General features: G+C 48.5%; 1 protein-coding gene across 1 annotated transcript in view; it reads left to right on the forward strand.

Moving 5' to 3' along the window:
* The window catches only part of Krt9 (keratin 9), a 31,642-nt gene extending 14,107 nt beyond the window's left edge, over positions 1 to 17,535 (forward strand). Inside the window, exons 8-9 of the mRNA XM_005368372.1 lie at positions 17,257 to 17,335; positions 17,502 to 17,535. Coding sequence (XP_005368429.1) covers positions 17,257 to 17,335; positions 17,502 to 17,535 — 113 coding nt within the window. The remainder of the gene's footprint in view (positions 1 to 17,256; positions 17,336 to 17,501) is intronic.

The following is a 17,535-nucleotide window of genomic DNA, read 5'->3' on the forward strand; positions in this document are numbered from 1 at the left end:
TATGTGAATGATCTATATCATCTATATCTATAAACACGTATAATAAACACATACATATGTGAATGATCTATATTATCTATATCTATACACACATACGAATACACACATATATGTGAATGATCTATATCTACATACATATACAAATACACACACATATATGTGAATGATCTATACCATCTATATCTACACACACATATACAAATACACACACATGTATGTAAATGTATGTATTTGAAGTGTTAGGTGCATATAGAAGAGGGCAGTGGGAAGGGGACAGGTGTACTGTGGTATGAGTCTGGTAAATCAAGTGGCCAAGACCAGGCTCATTGAGAAGGTGGAGACTAAGTGAGACCTAGAGTTGGGTAGGCAGGTATGTGGTCAGGCACATACCTCAGGTGAGGAAGCCCTAAGGTGAGGATGTATCTGATGTGTTCAAGGGAGACTAACACTGTCCCAGGAGCCAGAGCAGTGTAAGAGAGAAACTCAGTGGAAGCTGATGAGGCCAGAGTGGGAGAGATCACTCATAGCCTTGGAGAGATGTCTAAGGAACTTGGACATCCTCAGAACACACAGACAAAGGCAGATAGGTCTGAGATGTGAGGAGTGGACCCTGCCTGGGAGGGTGCTGCTTGCACGGGGCGTTCAGGAGAGCTGCCCAGCCAGGAACAGCCACATCAGCCTCTACGTGATCAGGGAACACATGCTCACCATGGGAAAACAAAGGGGTGTTGAGGTCTTTATGGCGGCCATGTTGATGAGCATGACTAACACGCAGGGCTCCGAGCAGAGGAGTGACATGCCAGTTGAAAGGTTGGGACAGAGATGAGCTGGAGAACAGTAATCGAGAGGTTGGTGGGAGAGGGGGTGGGGGAGGAAAGAGAGAGAGAGAGAGAGAGAGAGAGAGAGAGAGAGAGAAGAGAAGAGGAAAGAGAGAGAGGAAAGAATCACACACACACACACACACACACACACACACACACACACACACACACACACACACAGCCTGGTGGTCAGAGTGGAGATGGCTGGGTATGTTTAGATTATGATCTGAAGGCAGAAACCATGGTCAGGATTTCTCGAAAGACTGCATGGTGTCAAAAAGGAGGGGATCAAGGATAGCGGGGAGTCTTAGAGCAGCTGTGGTCTTTGGGGAAGGAAGATTTAGGGTGGAGGACACTGCTGTGGAAAATGGGGAGCCAGTGTGAGGAACATAGCCTGTTAGACATCTGAGCCCAGGTTCTGAAGACTCTTTCTTCATCAGCCACACCTCTCCCTGAATTCTGTACCCATCGGGGTTTTCCCTTGCAAGGCCAGGAGCCACACCCTGAAGCGAGGTCACTAAGTGACATTAGGTGAGTCCTAGAGCCTTCAGGAAGGATTCCCAGAGAACAGGCCTGGAAGGCAGCAGTCCCCAGGAAGCCAACTTTCGGTACCAGCTGCAGGCATGGACTCGATAGTGTGCCCTGCTGCACGCCATCACTGAGCCCCTGGTATTACCACCGTGGAAGCTGTGCAGCTGTCTCACAGTCGCTCCTGCCAGAACAGATTGCACGGGGTACCTCCTTCTCTAGGACATTAGGACCTGGCTTCTAGGCTTATGCAATGGGTTGGACTTGGAGAGTCTGGCCGTGAGCCTGTGCTCTGTCTAAAAGGCTAATTGACTGCTTCCATCTTGGGGTGGTGCAGATTTTAGATGAAGGTTCCTTTTGGACAAGTTGTACGACCAAGACTAAGGACAATTATCTGTAGGAGGATGGGGCATGGACTGACATTTATTGAGTACCTACTATGTGCATGCTGTACGGGGCACTGTGCTAAGCACAACACACATGCTCCCTCGTTGGGTTCTCACAGAAACTTCATAATATTGGTCATATTTTCTTTCAATATGATTCATCTATTGTGGCCGTGTATATGACCCGTGACCTTGCACAGATTACGTTTTAGGCTCTGGGTCTGCCAGTGCAGAGGGAGGGTGGGTGGCTGATTGAACAGCGGAGGAATGAGGATCACAGCTAGATTGCTGAAAACCCTCGGGACTCCCTCCTCTCCTGTTATTCTGACACCCATAAATCTTCGGGGCTTTGATCTCTGAGTCTCCTCCCTTTGACCTCTCCTACTTGTTAAGGCTGCGGCTGGCTCAGCGAGCTCTCATAGCCGCAGGCTCTGATGCTCTCTCCGAATCTCATGCCCAAACAAGAACGGTGGCACATGCCCGAGATCCCAGCGCCCAGAAGCTAGAGACTGAAGGAAGTTCAAGGATGTCTTCTGCTTTGTCTGAGTCCAGCCCGGAATACTGGAGATCCTGTCTCAAAACAAAACAAAACAATAACCACGACAACAGCAACAGCAACACCAAAACTCTTTGTTTTGTCTTTGTCTGTCAGCGGTAGAAAGAGAATTATGACCCTAATAGGTACTTCTCCTCCGTCCTACTTACAGCCTGTGCTGGAGGCAGCTGCGTGGCTAGCCGGTGCTGAACCTCCTAGCAGGTGCCTTTCGAGGTGGAGGGGATGGGTTGTGAGATGGGGCAGGCTCTCCTTTCGCAGCCATAGTGGTCAGGAAGTCTTCCCGCAAACTCCACTACAGGTGGGCTATGCTGTCTGTCATTTATGATTAGGTTCAGAGGAGGCAGATACTATTTACCCGAGTCACTCACAGTCAGGTTGACATTGCTCCAAATGCTCCCTCCTAGCAAGAATTCTCTGGCCTTTTAACAATTTTTAACTTTTTCTAAGATCAGCTTTATGGTGTGGATGGGGAACAGGCCTGGAGGGCTGGAGAGGAACCAGAACTTGCTTCTTAGTGCTATTGAGTAGAGAGTAGAGAGGGGTTAGGGAAAAAAGAGATAAGGGGTGGTCTGGAGAGGGTGGGAGGACAGACTGGAGAGTCTTGAACTCTTCTAAACATCCGGAAGGCCACAGACAAATCTATGCCATCTGTACACTCTTCTTTGTCTTTGTCTGTGGTGGAGGGTAAGACTTGGCTAAGAACTGCTCACTGTCTGTGGTGGTCTGAAAGAAAATGGCTCCTAAAGGGAGCGGCACTATTAGGAGGTATGGCCTTGTAAGAGGAGGTACGGTCTTGTTGGAGGAAGTGTGTCACTGCAGAGGTGGGCATTGGGGTCTCATAGGTGCTCAAGCCATGCCTAGTGAGACAGATCACTTCCTGTTGCCTGTGAGTCAAGATGTAAGAACTCTCAGCTTCTTCTCTAGCACCATGTCTGCCTACACGCTGCCTTGCTTCCCGCTGTAATAAAAATGGACCTCTGAACCATAAGTGAGCCACCCCAATCACATGTTTTCCTTCATAAGTGTCGCTGTGGTCATAGTGTCTCTTCGCAGCAACAAAAATCCTAAGACACTGTCTGTGTAACTGCAGCCATCTTTGCTGTGGACCACCCTAGTGGAGGATGGCTGTGGCCAGCACACAAACGGTCTCTGTTCTGATGTAGGGAATTAGCATCAGAGCTGGGAGCATTGCCTGCCGTCCTTCCAACACTGCTTTCTCTGAGGCACCCCAGGGCTCACCTGTGGTGTCAAGAGCCTCAACAACTCCCTTTGTATGCTCATCCCACCCCCATCTCTGGGAGCCCCCTGCAGCTAAGCACTGTGCTTCAGTTTGGGTTTCTCTCTCCACCAAGGCGTTGATGACATCTGTGGTCATTGCTATTGTGGCCAGTGTCCTTCACCCCAGCCACCTCACCACTGCAGCGGAACCTCTTCTCTCGAAAGTTTAGATTCCCTGCCCTGCGGGAAGTTCAAGGTCTCCCACTTCTATCCGGGGAGGAGGTGGAAATTTTTTTCAACAACTAAAAATAAATAAATAAATAAATAAACATAAGGCCTGATTCACAAAAAAAAAAAAAAAAAAAAAGAAAAGAAAAGAAAAAAAAAAAAAAAAGAAAAGAAAAGAAAAAAGAAAAAAAAAAAGAAAGGTTATTTATGTCACTGCCTTTGGTTTCCACAACCGACTTGAAAGCCAGCACAGGATCTGATTTGATCTGTCTCCCAGGCCCACCTAAGTTCTGCACATTCTAAAACAACCGCAGGGTGCCTACTGGGTACAGAAGTAGATGCCACCTCCTGAACAGGAGCTGGCTGGAAATTCTCTTATGGGTAAGTAGGCAGCCATCATGGGAATGAGGAATCTTCATCCCAGCCATTTCTCATCTCTGGGCTTCCGTTTCCTTGCCAGAGATTCTCATTGTTTATGGAACAGAACGGAGACAAATTGAGGAAAGAGGACACTGGGGTGGGCTGTCCTCGCTGACTTTCTGAGCCACAGAAAATCCACGGTGCTGCCCAGCTCTTTATTGAGACAGGGTCTCACTGGCCTGGAATTCACCAAGTTTACTGGATTGTGTGCCACTGCATCTGGTCTAGCGTCTTCTCCTCCTTCTCTTCCTCTTCCTCCTCCTTTGTTGTCCTCTTCCTCCTCCTCTTCTCTTCCACCTTCTCCTCTTCTTCTTTCCCACCTCCTTCTTTAAATGTGGGTTCTGAGGGTTGAGCTCAGGTCCTTGTATATGCAAAGCAAAGTTTTTACCACCTGAGTTATCCCCCCAGTTTACACATACAGTATTCTGGAATGATCTCTTCTGTCTCGGCTGTCACAAGCCCCCACCACCCTCAGGACTTTTCTCTCTTTTCTCAGACACAAATGGGCATAAAACTAAGTCCTGCCACTCCCCCAGCCCCTGCAACGTGACTTAACAAGTACTGGAATTTTCCAAAGGTGCTTCCACCAGGTCTAATAGAAACCTTGGGTGAATACCAAGAAAACAAAGGAAATTTAAAACCCATAGCAAATAGTCAGGTTTAACAGGTAAACAATGACTGGCAGAGGAGGCAGCTGAAGAATCCCTTTCATAGCGGTCTGAGCCCCTTCCTGCATTTCTGGCCTGTGGATTTTTTTGGTGTCAATAATTAAGAAATAGCTCTGAGGCCGAGGAGATGGCTAAGAGCACCCACTTCTCTTGCAGAGGACCCAGGGTCAGTTCCCAGCACTTACTTGGGTGTAACTCTAGTTCCAGAAATCCAAGGCCCTTGTCTGACATCCATGGGTCCTGCACTTGGGGTGTATATAAATACACACACACACACCCCACACTTTGTCACTCACACACATCAATAAAAAAAGTCTTAAAAACCTGAACAGAATGAAATCTTTTAAAATTAGAAGTCTGGGTAGGAGTACAGTTATTGTTTCTATTTAAATTCATTAAGGCATCTATTTAGCAACAACTTCTTCTTTTCCATCTTTTTAAGACAAGGTCTCACTATGAGGTCCTGGCTGGTCTGGAACTCACTCTGTAGACCAGACTGACCTGGAACTCACAGAGATGCACCTGCCTCTGCCTCCTGAGTGCTGGGACTGAAGCTGCGCGCTACCACGCCCAGTTCATGGAGGCATCAATAACCATACCCTTGGGCTTTGTGGCCGGCCATCATTTTCCTCTTCCTTTATTGGCTCCTCAGAAACTTGACTGCTTAAATTTGTATACAGTCTTGTGTTTTGCTTACTGTGAAATGCAAATATTTTAAGGGCTACTTAGATTATAAATGTAAAATCATTTCTCATCAAAGAGTAAAATAACCAGGGGCTAGGGAGATGGCTCATTGAAGAAGGCGGCAGCATATCCAAACCAGTGAGCTCCATAATGGCTCCCTCTATCAAGACATCTCTGTCATTGCTCTCCCCCTCTGTTCCTCCCCCAACTTGGTCTTCTGGATCCCTCATGTTCCCATCCCATCCCCTCCCTTCTACCCTCTCCCAGTTTACCCAGGAGATCTTAACTATTTTCCTTTGTTGGGTCCTCCATGTGTGTCCCTCTTAGGGTCCCACTTTTTGCCTAGCTTCTCTTGGATTGTGGATTGTAGCTTGGCTATTCTTTGCTTTACATCTGATATCCACCTATGAGTGACTGTGTTTGACTTTCTGGACCTGGGTTACCTCACTCAGATAGTTTTTTTTTTAGTTCCATCCATTTGCCTGCAAATTTCAAGATGTCATTGTTTTTTACTGCTGACTAATATTCCATTGTGTAAATGTACCACACTTTCTTTATCCATTCTTTGGTTGATGGGCATTCAGGTTGTTTCCAGGTTCTGGCTATTACAAATAATGCTGCTATGAACATAGTTGAGCAAATGTTCTTGTAGTATGATTGTGTATCATTTGGGTATATGCCCGAGAGTGGTATTGCCAAGTCTTGAGGTAGACTGATTCCCAATTTCCTGAGAAACTGCCACACTAATTTCCAAAGTGGCTGTACAAGTTTCCAGTCCCATCAGCAGTGGAGGAGTGTCCCCTTACTCTGCATCCTCTCCAGCATAAGTTGTCATCAGTGTTTTTAATCCTGGCCACTCTGACAGGTATAAGATGTGTCCCAGAGTCATTTTGATTTGCCTTTCCCTGATGATTAAGGATGTTGGGCAATTCCTTATGTCTTTCAGCCATTTGAGAATTCTGTTGAGAATTCTCTGTTTAGATCTGCACCCCATTTTAAAAATTGGATTATTTGGTATTTTGGTGTCTAGTTTCTTGGGTTCTTTACATATATTGGAGATCAGCCCTCTGTCAGATGTGGGGTTGGTGAAGATCTTTTCCCATTCTGTAGGCTGCCGTTTTGTCTTATCGACCATACCTTTTGCCTTACAGAAGCTTCTCAGTTTCAGGAGGTCCCATTTATTAATTGCTGCTCTCAGAGTCTGTGCTACTGGGATTATACTTAGGAAGTGGTCTTCTGTGCCAGTGCGTTCAAGGCCACTTCTCACTTTCTCTCCTTTCAGCTTCAGTGTAACTGGATTTATGTTGAGGTCTTTGATCCACTTGAACTTGAGTTTTGTGCATGGGGATAGACATGGATCTATTTGCATTCTCCTGCATGTTGACATCCAGTTATGCCAGCATCATTTGTTGAAGATGCTTCTTTTTTCAATTGTACTATTTTGGCTTCTTTGTAAAAAATCAGGTGTTCATAGGAGTGTGGATTAGTACCAGGATCTTCAATTTGATTTCATTGATCCATGTGCTGTTTTATACCAATACCAAGCTGTTTTCATTACTGTAGCTCTATAGCAGAGCTTGAAGTCAGGGATGGTGATGCCTCCGGAAGTTCCTAGATTGTACAGGATTGTTTTGGCTATACTGGATTTTTTCATTTTTTTCCATATGAAATTGAGCATTGTTCTTTCAAGGTCTTTGAAGAATTGTGCTGGGATTTGGATGGATATTACATTGAATCTGTAGATTGCTTTTGACAAGATTGCCATTTTTACTACGTTAGTCCTACCTATCCAAGAGCATGGGCGATCTTTCAATTTTCTGACATCTTCTTCAATTTATTTCTCCAAAGAGTAAAGTTCTTATTATACAGGTCTTTTACTTGTTTGGTTAGATATTTTATGATATCTGTGTCTATTGTAAAGGTTGATATTTTTCTGATTTCTTTCTCAGCTGATTTAAGATTTGTATATAAGAGGGTTACTGATTTTTTTGAGTTAGTCTTGTATCCTGCCACATTACAGAAGGTGTTTATCAGCTGTAAGAGTTCCCTAGTGGATTTTTTGGGTTACTTATGTATACTATCATCTGTAAATAGTGCAAGTTTTGCTTCTTCTTTTCCAATTTGCTTCTTTCTTTCCTTGATCTCCTTTTGTTGTCTTATTGCTCTATCTAGAACTTCAAATATTATTACATTGAATAGATATGGAGAGAGTGGACAGCCTTGTCTTGGTCTTGATTTTAGTGGAATTTCTTTGGGTTTCTTTCCATTTAGTTTGACTATTGGCTTGCTTTATATTGGCTTTATTGTGTTTAGGTATGTTCCTTGTATCCCTACTCTCTCCAATACTCTTATCATGAAGGAGTTACTTGTCTTGTTTACAGGACTCTCAAACGTTTCAGTTCCTTACCGTGCCTTCTGAGTTCCCAAGAAGAGGAAACAGTACCCAGAGGTTCTCAGAGGTTCCCAGGTTATCTGAGCTCTACTGCATCCATCTGGGAATGATGGCCTTTGAAGGATGTTGTTGGGGCAACCAGGGTGTCTCAACTCACTTTGCTTTGCTGAGTGGGAAATGTCTGGACTGCTCAGGGTCCCCAATATGAAGAAGGTCACAAGAACACTCAGTTCCTGAGAAGCTCTTACCCACAGCAGTGTGCAACAAGGAAGACACTTGCGTCTTGTCCTAGAAACTCTTCACGAGGAACGGCGGGGAGAGGCCTCCTCTATGTCTATGACCCCACCTCCTCAATTCTCAGTGTCTCTTTCCTCCCAGCAAATGATCAGATAGGAACTATGTTATTATCCCAAGTGCCCTGGCCAGGCCATCACCCTTGCTTTTCTCTGATGACCTCACTGTCATGCATGTTGAACCCCAGAGCTGGCACAGTCCCCCTTTGTAGGGGGCACAGCAAGGGCACAGTTGCTACCCTGGAATTTCCAAAGGAAAAGTTTGGCAAATTCAGGAGCACTATGGGAGCAAACAGGAAACAAAGCCCATGAAATCCACGGGTGGAATCAAGTTGACAGAGCTAAGAGGACAGGAAAAAGAGGCTGGCCTTAGAGCCACTGCTCCCGGAAGGCTACACGTAGTCCACAAATGCTCAGCACACAGTTCCTGTTCCATGGCACCCCATGCCACCTGCAGGTGACACAGAAGCCATAGGCTGTGATGGGGAAGATATTCAAGCTAAGGAGTGTGGAACTGGGTCACCGATCTAGACTTGGCGGGAAGGCCAGGGGAGGGGGCTGAGGAAGGAGGCTAAGATGGGAGAAAGGCGAAGGGGGTGGTGGAGGTGGAAGAGGAGGTGAGGACAGACACACCCAGAGCAAGAGAGAGAATGTTACTAAAAGCCACATTGGAGTTGAGAACTCGGGCTCCCTTCAGGCTGTGGATGCCGGCACCAACTTTCACATCTCAGAGTCCTGAGGCCTTCCTGCCCGTGCCCACATTTCCTATCTGTGTAGGGTGACACCAGAAAAAGGTTGTGTGTTTGGTGGAGGCCTCTAAGCCAGAGTTAACCGCTGTTCCAGCATGCGTTTCCTGTCAGGTGCTCCAGGGAGAAGCTGAAGGCTCAGAGTGTTTTAGCAAACTTGTTTAAGGACAGACAGCTAGTTGAGGTAGGCAGAACCTGGGTTTGAGGCCATGTGTGATTTGCTTGCAGGCACCTGGCTCAAACCTTACGTGGAGGGGCTTAGTCATGCTTCTGGATCTCACTGAATGTGTGTTCCTAGTCTATCCAAGGTGGCCGCAGTTTTGCTACCCAAGGGTGGCGCTGAACTCTACTGCCAATAGAAATGAGACGTCAGAGGACTGTAGCTTTGAATATACTGTGTCTCTAGCAGGCCAGCTACTCTTAGGCAGGAGGCTGGGCTGTTCTGGAGGCAGTCCGAGGCAGGCCAGAGCGGAGTGAACTGGCGGCTTCGCAGGCTGTCTCACAGCTATGGCTGCAGCGCCCTCTTGTGGCCATATTTTACACCTGGAAATTGTCCGATAAACTAGTTTTTCAGCTGGGAGGGAAGTGCTCCCTCTTGGAAGACAGCACCTCCCCTACACTTCTGTTGGCCAGAGATGAAGAGACGTAAACCCAGAGTTGCACAGGTGGAACTTTGGAATTCTGGCCCTTCTGGGTTCTTCCTCTCTTAATACTTATCAATTCAATCGTTTTTGCTGCTGTAGGGAGGCCAGGGGGGCAGTCCGGAGTGTGGGTTCTGCTGTGCCCAGAAATGTTTGCTCTCACGATTCCTCTGGTCAGCGGGGCAGAAAAAGAAGCTGGAGGAGGAAGAAGCCTGCTTAGGCTGCTGAGTGTCACGCCTTCTTTGGCCTCTAGGGGGTGCTGTGGAGCTAAGTTGTTCCATCCCTGGCCCCATCTGGGAAGACCAAGTTTTGCAACCTGCGAACAAAGGGTCCCTGTTTTTCCAGTTAGTTGCTCTTGTGCTTGTGCTTGTGCAAGTGAGGCTCTTGGCTTCCCTGCAAATGTTTCCCAGTCTGTTCAGGGATCAAAACCCAGACCTGTTCCCCTTATCTGGTCTTGGAGACCCAGAGAGAAGTGCAGTTTGGTCCAGGGGCTTGCAGGGTAGGTCAATGCTCTTAAACCTGTAGAAAGGCTAGCAGCTGCCTCCAAGGCTGTCTTTACCCTTACGTGTCTCTCGAGTTTGGTTAGGGAGTATGTGAAAGTGGTGGAAGGCAGGGACTATAAAGAGTCAGTGCTACAAACACATGAGCCTCTGTTTCTTCATCTGTGAAATGGGTGGTAACCATTTTCCTTGGAAGGCTGTTGTAAGGCAAGCACATAGTGGCTGTAAAGAGACAGTGAGTGGGGGGTGGGTAGCTAGGATTTTATGTGTGGGCTCATCCCTGGAGATTGGGCTGGGACAGTCAGAACCTGTTGTTACTCCCCGAGGCAGGCAGAGAGGTTACGAGAGGCCGTGTCCAGGACCTGAGTGGGGCTGGGCCTTGCTAAAGCATTCAGAAGGCCAGGAATCAGTGTAGTGCAGACATGGAGCTGAGAGGGACAGAGGCCTGGCAGGGTGAGGGACAGGGCAGGTAGGAGGGCTGTGGGATGAGTCACTGGCTCCCCAGCTCAGCTTGGTGGGATGCGGAAGGAGCGAGGAGACTCCGCTGCCTGGCAGCACCAGGTACAGTCAAACCAGGGAGGGAGGCAGCCTTGGGGAAGGGCATGGCACCCTGCCAGCCCCACCCACTGGCCGGGCCTTGCCCTACCCTGTTTAACCCATAGGGTGGGGGTGGGGTGAAAAAGAAATGTGGCCTGGAAATCTCAACCTGTGAGGCTGTGTGGGGCTCTGAGATGGGGGGGGAAGGGCTGACAACCTTCTTCCTGTTCTCCCTGAACCCTGGTCATCAAGGCCTCCTTCCTTCCTGTGAGCTGGAGGAAGAATGGAGGAGGATGCTCATGACGGTCCCCCACCCCTTCTAAGACACAGGCCGCACGTGTATTAGGTTTTATGTAGACTTTCAGACACGCTTGGTCCCATCGGTACTAGATGCATGCTTAGGGTACCTGAGTGGTCCGAGAAGAAGGAAGAGAGAGACGCTCAGGTGGATCGCAGTAGGGGTTCAGAGGAGGGAGGGGCCTGGGGCCAGGGTAGGGGGCTGCCTGGGAGGGAGAAGAGGCTCTATGTAACCGGTCGCTGCTTTAACACAAACCAATACATATGCACCATCTCTTTGTTTCTGAGGTGGGTCTCTCTAGTATCCCAGACTGTCGTCCAGTCCAGGATCCCCCTGCCTCAGATCAATCTTCTGAGTGCTGGCTGGGACTGCAGGTGTGCCACCAGGCCTGTTTCAAACTTGCTGTCTCATAGTTTCAGGGTTGGGTGGGTGGTGGTTTACAAGTCTGAAACGGGTTGTATGGCTAAAACTGGAGCGAAGGTAAGAAATGCCGGGGTGGGGAGGGCCGAGAAAACCCACTTTGATGGTTAACTGTCAACTTGACTGGTTTTAGAATCAGCCAGGAGGTGTGTCTGGGAGCTTGTTTCCAGAGAGGCTTAAGGGAAGTCAGAGGACCCATCTTAAACGTGGGCAGCACCATCTGGTAGGGTAGAGACCAGGACTGAAAAAAAAAACCCCAAAAGACATCGTGTAACAGGTCCTCAGACCTTAGTAGGTCCTCAGATCTTAGCACAGTTAACAACATGATGGAAGTATCATTCAGGCCATAAAACTCAGCACATAGACAGCACCACCAGCCAAAATGAAAACAAAGACCTAATTCACCAAAGTCTATATATAGTTCTGGGAAAGTCTCTAAATGTACTAACTTTGCTTTTTGGCTTCTGTAGTTCCGCGTCTGATTAACAGCTGTTCTTGTTTGTTAACTGAGTTATACCAACCCAGGGCATAATAGTTTTGTGTTTTAAAGCTCAGCCTGAGAAAGACTCGGGACTCGGCGAATCAAGGCTTTCTGTTGGCTTCAGCCCGTGTCTGAGTCATCTTGTCTAGGGGATACTCCACAGCAACCGAGCTAAGCGCGAGCACATGGCTTCTGCCGCTTGACTCTGTGCCATGTGACCACCTGCCTGGTGCCCATGTCTTCCCTGCTACGGTGGACTGTCCCCCTCGAGCCTTGAGCAGAAATAAATGCTTCCTTTGCTGGAGTGCTGCTGTTGGGTATTTTGTCATAGCGACCAGAAAAATAATGAGCACACCACTTCCTTGTTTGTCCAGTTTCTAGAGCTGCTTGAATTCTTTCCGTGGCTGGAGGGCCCTTCCTCGTGGTGCATCATCACCTTGCCTCTGTGTCGACGGCCACATCCCTTCTCTCTGACTTAGATAGCCCTGCCTCACTCTCAGAAGACCTTGTCAGGACCTTGCACTCAACCAGATAACCTCCTGTCTCAGGACATCTGACTTAATTACCTCCTTCCGTGTCCCATTTGGCTGAATCTATGGGCTGGCTGTCCCATGCAGGATGAGGAAGGTACTAACACTGACTTCCCAAATGGCCCTTCCCGGTGCATCTTCCCGGTGCATATTCACACGACATGCGCATCTTCGGAGGGCTGCTCATCAGCAGATGGCATTGGAGGTGGCAGAGTTGACATGGGGGTGACTGAGGGAAGAGCGCTGCAGGTGGGATGGCCTGCTCAGCAAAGATGGGGTGTGAAGACTTAAGTGGCCCATGCCAGCTCCCCTGGGGTGATTGCAGGGAGGCACGGCTTTGGGGAGCAGGGCTAGAAAACCTACCTGACATGACCAGAGCCTTATCCCCGTCAAGTGTGTCCTGAGGGTTAGGGTAGGGCTCGGGGAAGCACTGCATCCGAGGTCAGAGAAGCTAGTTTTATTTTGTCTGGGAGATGCGATCTTAATCTGTAATCAGGCTGGCCTGGAACACATGGGTGATCCTTCTGCCTCAGCCTTCCTAGGGTTGGGGTTACAGGCATGAGCTACCATGTCCAGCTGTGGAAACAGGTGGAGGAAGGGGTCACTGCGGACAACTCAGGGGTCTCTGAAGCTGGAAAGGCTATCCTGTGGGGTCTCCTCTGCCTCACAGCCTCCTGAAGAACACCTTCTGAAGATGCCTTGATTTTAGCTATAAAATCAAGACTGACTGGGGTTGGCGTGCTGGGTGTCCAGAGCGTCATTGTTCAAAGCTGATCCCTCTCTGGTCCTTGTCACCGTCTACCCAAAAGTGTCTTCCAGTGTCACCTCTGGTCCATTCTCCAGCCTTCCTCCGTCTTAGGCCTCTAACGCTCTCCTGGTTCTATGTTCTGATCCTGAGTTGCATCTGAACACCCCACCTTCTTTCCCCACTCCAGCCTGCTCTGCTCTGCACGGCTCAGGGGTTGAAAGGACAGGGGCGACAAGAGATGACAAAGGACCGACACACAGATGCATGTACAGAAGGGCTGGGATCTTGCAGATTGTGAGCTCCAATGAAAGACACCAACTACAAGCTGACCTTGAACCTCGGTAGTTTACCACACTAGGACAGGAAGGAGGAGGAATTAGCTACTCCCTGCAGCGGTGTCTGGAGGTGAGTGGGGGAGACAGATGCTTTTTCTTCACTCCGTCAGAATTCACACATGGACCAGAGGTAGGCTGTGTCAGTTCTACCTCTGAGGAATTAGAGGTCTTGTCAATAGTTCACTTTCACTCAGGACTCTGTCTGCTCCTTGCACATTCCCTAAGGATGTTGCTTCCTCCTGCACCAAGGTCCTTTGTGAAGCTTTCTTTGTGGCAGAACCACCCTCCTCATACCCACGCCAGCTCTCTCCTTCCCACCGCACGGGGGAGGGGGGCAGAGGGAGCAGGTTCCCACCAGGCTTTGTGGAAACACCCACTCCTGCTGTTTGGTTTGTCTCTATTTTCGCATGATGGGCGTATGCCATTCAGTCCCTGAGCTGGTGGTGGTGAGAGTAGTTATCAAACACTGGGGCTGATGGCGGGCCAGGCCCTGCTTTTCTGACATTGTTTGCTCAGCTCCCTCAAACACTGCAAGGTCAACACTTTTGACGAGCATGACTAACACACACAGGGCTCCAAGCAGAGGAGTAACACGCCATCTAAGAAGAGGCTGGAATAGAGATGAAATGAGAGAGAGAGAGAGAGAGAGAGAGAGAGAGAGAGAGAGAGAGAGAGAGTCCCTAGAAATCAGAGTGGAGATGGCTAGTGGTGGTTAGATTATGGAGATGATTTGAAGGCTGAACCTGTCATCAGGCTTTCTCAAAGAACTGCATGCTTTGTGTGTGCATGCATGTGTGTATGTGTGTGTGTGTGAGGGCGGTGCATGCATGCATGTGTGCATGTGAGGGGAGAGGGAGGGAGGGAGGGAAGGAGAGGAGAGTGTCCCTGGTGATCAGAGTGGAGATGGTTAGGGGTGGTTAGATTATGGACATGATTTGAAGGCAGAACTTCAGGCTTTCTCAAAGGACTGCATGCTTTGTGTGTGCACGCGTGTGCATGCATGTGTGTGTGTTTGGGGGGGGGGAGAGAAGTACTGGTTTCACAGGATACAGTTTTAAGTCAACAGGGACCTGTCTGCCCCCAGGACCACTTTGGTTCCAAGGCCTGTGTGTTTAGCCTGGGCTGTGCTGAGTTTATCACTGCCCACGTGTTGTAGGGGAGGAAACTTAAGCTTGGGGAGATCACATAACTGGGCCAGGCTAACGAGCGGCCCTCAAACCAGGCGTGGTGCACTCCAAAGGTCAAGCTTGTCACTGCCTTCCCACATGGTCACCTATTAATCTTTATTGCTGTGCTGCATGGCCTCGGTTTTATAGTTCTGTACGGCTCTTTCTCCCACCCCTAACTATGCCGCTCTGTGAGGCTCTCACTCGGCCCTGGACCTGCCTCCCATTCACCTTTGTGTTCTCTACCTGGTGCAGGAACTGGCTCAGAGTGCATGCCTTCCTGGCACAGGAGTCAGTGGGGGAAGTGAGTGATGCTTCCTGTACCTGACTTTGAGAAAAGCAGGGAACTGATTAGGGAGGGGCCTGCAGCTGCTGCATGCAGAGGGGCTGAGACAGCAAGCTCCTGCTGAGGTCGGCCTGGATCCCAGCTCTGCTCAAGCCTCTCGTCCCATAGGAACATTTGAGTCTGGTGTAGTGGTGCATGCCTATAATCGCAGAAGTCAGGGGACTGAGACAGGAGAATGAAGAGTTCGAGTCTGCCCAGGGCTACTGAGCAACACGCTGTCAGGAAAAAAAATGTTTTTTCCTGCATTGTTCTTCTAAACGTATTACAAATATGCAAGTGATCATAGATGTATAATGCAATTCAGAAACTCAAAACTACGAAGTATATGGAGTAGAACAGTATTTTCTTTGATCTCACAGATCCCCTCCCCGAAGCCTTCCTGGGCTGTCAGTTTCTTCAGCAGCCCTCTGAAGATACCCGGTGTTTACAGATAGAGCTGTGTATATGTGCTGCCCTAGAACACACACACTAGATAGCCAGCTTCAGGGGCCAGGAGGATGACTCAGTGGGTAAAGGCACTCATTGCTAAGCCTCGCCACCCAGGGCCCACGTGGTGGGAGAAGACGACAAACTCCTGTAAGTTGTTCTCTGGACTCCACATGTGTGCTGTGGCCTGTGTTCCCACACCTCCATCCTCCACAATAAACAGATACGCTAAAACCACCCCGAGTGGCAACAGACACTGTGCTGCTCCGGCACACGACTTTCCTGTTCCACAGAATACGCTGAACAGCTTCCCTACGGGCCTCACATAGAGTTGTCACTGTTGTTTGGTGATTGCCAGTGCTCAGGGGCAGCACACAATGGGTGTACAGGGGTAATGCACAGTGGGTGGTGCACACCAGTGCACAGGGATGACACACAGTGGGTATACTGGGGTGGCGCACAGTGGGTGTACAGGGGTGGCGCACAGTGGGTGTACAGGGGTAATGCACAGTGGGTGGTGCACACCAGTGCACAGGGATGACACACAGTGGGTATACAGGGGTGGCGCACAGGGGGTGTACAGGGGTGGCGCACAGTGGGTGGTGCACACTAGTGCACAGGGGAAGCACACAGTGGGTGGTGTACACCAGTGCACAGGGATGACACATCCAGATAATCACACAAAAACTATATTAATTACAGTACTGTTTAGTTGATAGCTCAAGCATATTTCTAGCTAGCTCTTACACCTTAAATTCACCCATTTCTATTAATCTATATATCTCCACAAGGCTGTGGCTTTACTGGTAAGATTCCGGCATCTTTCTCCTTCAGGCACTGACTTCACCTTCTTTCTCCCTGCATTCAATTTAGTTCTCCTGCCTACCTATATTCTTTCCTGCCATAGGCCAAAGCAGCTTCCTTATTAACCAATGGTAATAAAACATATTCACAACATACAGAGGAGAATTCCACATGACTTGGATGCATGTCATTTTGTAAAGGTACATCTGGATGGTTCAAAATTGCCTTTAGGGAGGGTGAGATACCTCAGTGGGCAAAGGCGCTTTCTGCTAAACCCCCCATCCTGAGATCCATCCCTAGGATCCACGTGAGGGAAGGAGGGAACCCACTCATGTAAGCTGTTCTCTCAGCTCCATACATGTCTGCGGTAATCCCCACAATAAATACATGTAAAACATTATTTTTAAAGCTTAAAAATGTATTTTCTTACATGCCCTTGGAAGTCAGAAGAGAGTGTCAGATTCCCTGGAGCCGAAATTCCATGCTTGTGAAACACTTCATGTGATTACAGGGAACCGAACTTGGGTCCTCTGCAAGAGCAGTAGGCGTTCTTAACTGCTGAGCCATCTCTCCAGCCCACATTTAAAATTTTGATATGCAGCCAGGCAGTGGGGGTGCATGCCTTTAATCCCAGCACTCGGGAGGTCGAGGTAGAGGCAGGTGGATCCCGAGAGTTTGAGGTCAGGCTGGTCTACAGAGCAAGTTCCAGGACAGCCAGAGTGGTTACACAGAGAAAACCTGTCTCAGAAAAAAAGAGAGAAAGAGAGAGATACAGAGAGAGAAAGAGAGAGAGAGAGAGAGAGAGAGAGAGAGAGAGAGAGAGAGAGAAGAGAGAAAGAAAAGGAGAAAGCTTCCCTTAATTTTTTGATACACACTGGGTATTATTATTTATAGAATGGTACTGATTTTTATTATAATCAAGGAATAATGATGTCCAGTTCCCCCAACCCCTAATAAATACTAAGCTATCAACATTTTGTTTTCTTTAACTATTTATTGATTTATTTTAAAGTTTCTGAAGCCGAGTCTTGTTAGGTAGCCCAGATTGCCCTTAGACACCAACTCTCCTGCTTGTCCCTCCCAGGTGCTGGGATGTCAAGCCCGCACCCCCGGGCCCGCATCCCTGCACTGGCACAATCCTTGCCAGGTCTGGCCAGTGAAAAGTGAGATTTCCTGGCAATCTGAATTTGCATTTCTCCTCTCATCAGTGAAGCTGGGTATTTTCCATATATTTAAGTGCGGTTTGCATATCCTTTGGCGGGAGCCGTCTTCATGTTCTCTACGCCTTTCCCTTCCACGGTTGCCTTCTGGTGTCTTTTTTGTCCGTAGGCACCTATTGGGCTTCGGGATGTCAGCCTTCTGA

The sequence above is a fragment of the Microtus ochrogaster genome, unplaced genomic scaffold (assembly GCF_000317375.1).
Source record: "Microtus ochrogaster isolate Prairie Vole_2 unplaced genomic scaffold, MicOch1.0 UNK31, whole genome shotgun sequence".
Taxonomy (NCBI): Eukaryota; Metazoa; Chordata; class Mammalia; order Rodentia; family Cricetidae; genus Microtus; species Microtus ochrogaster.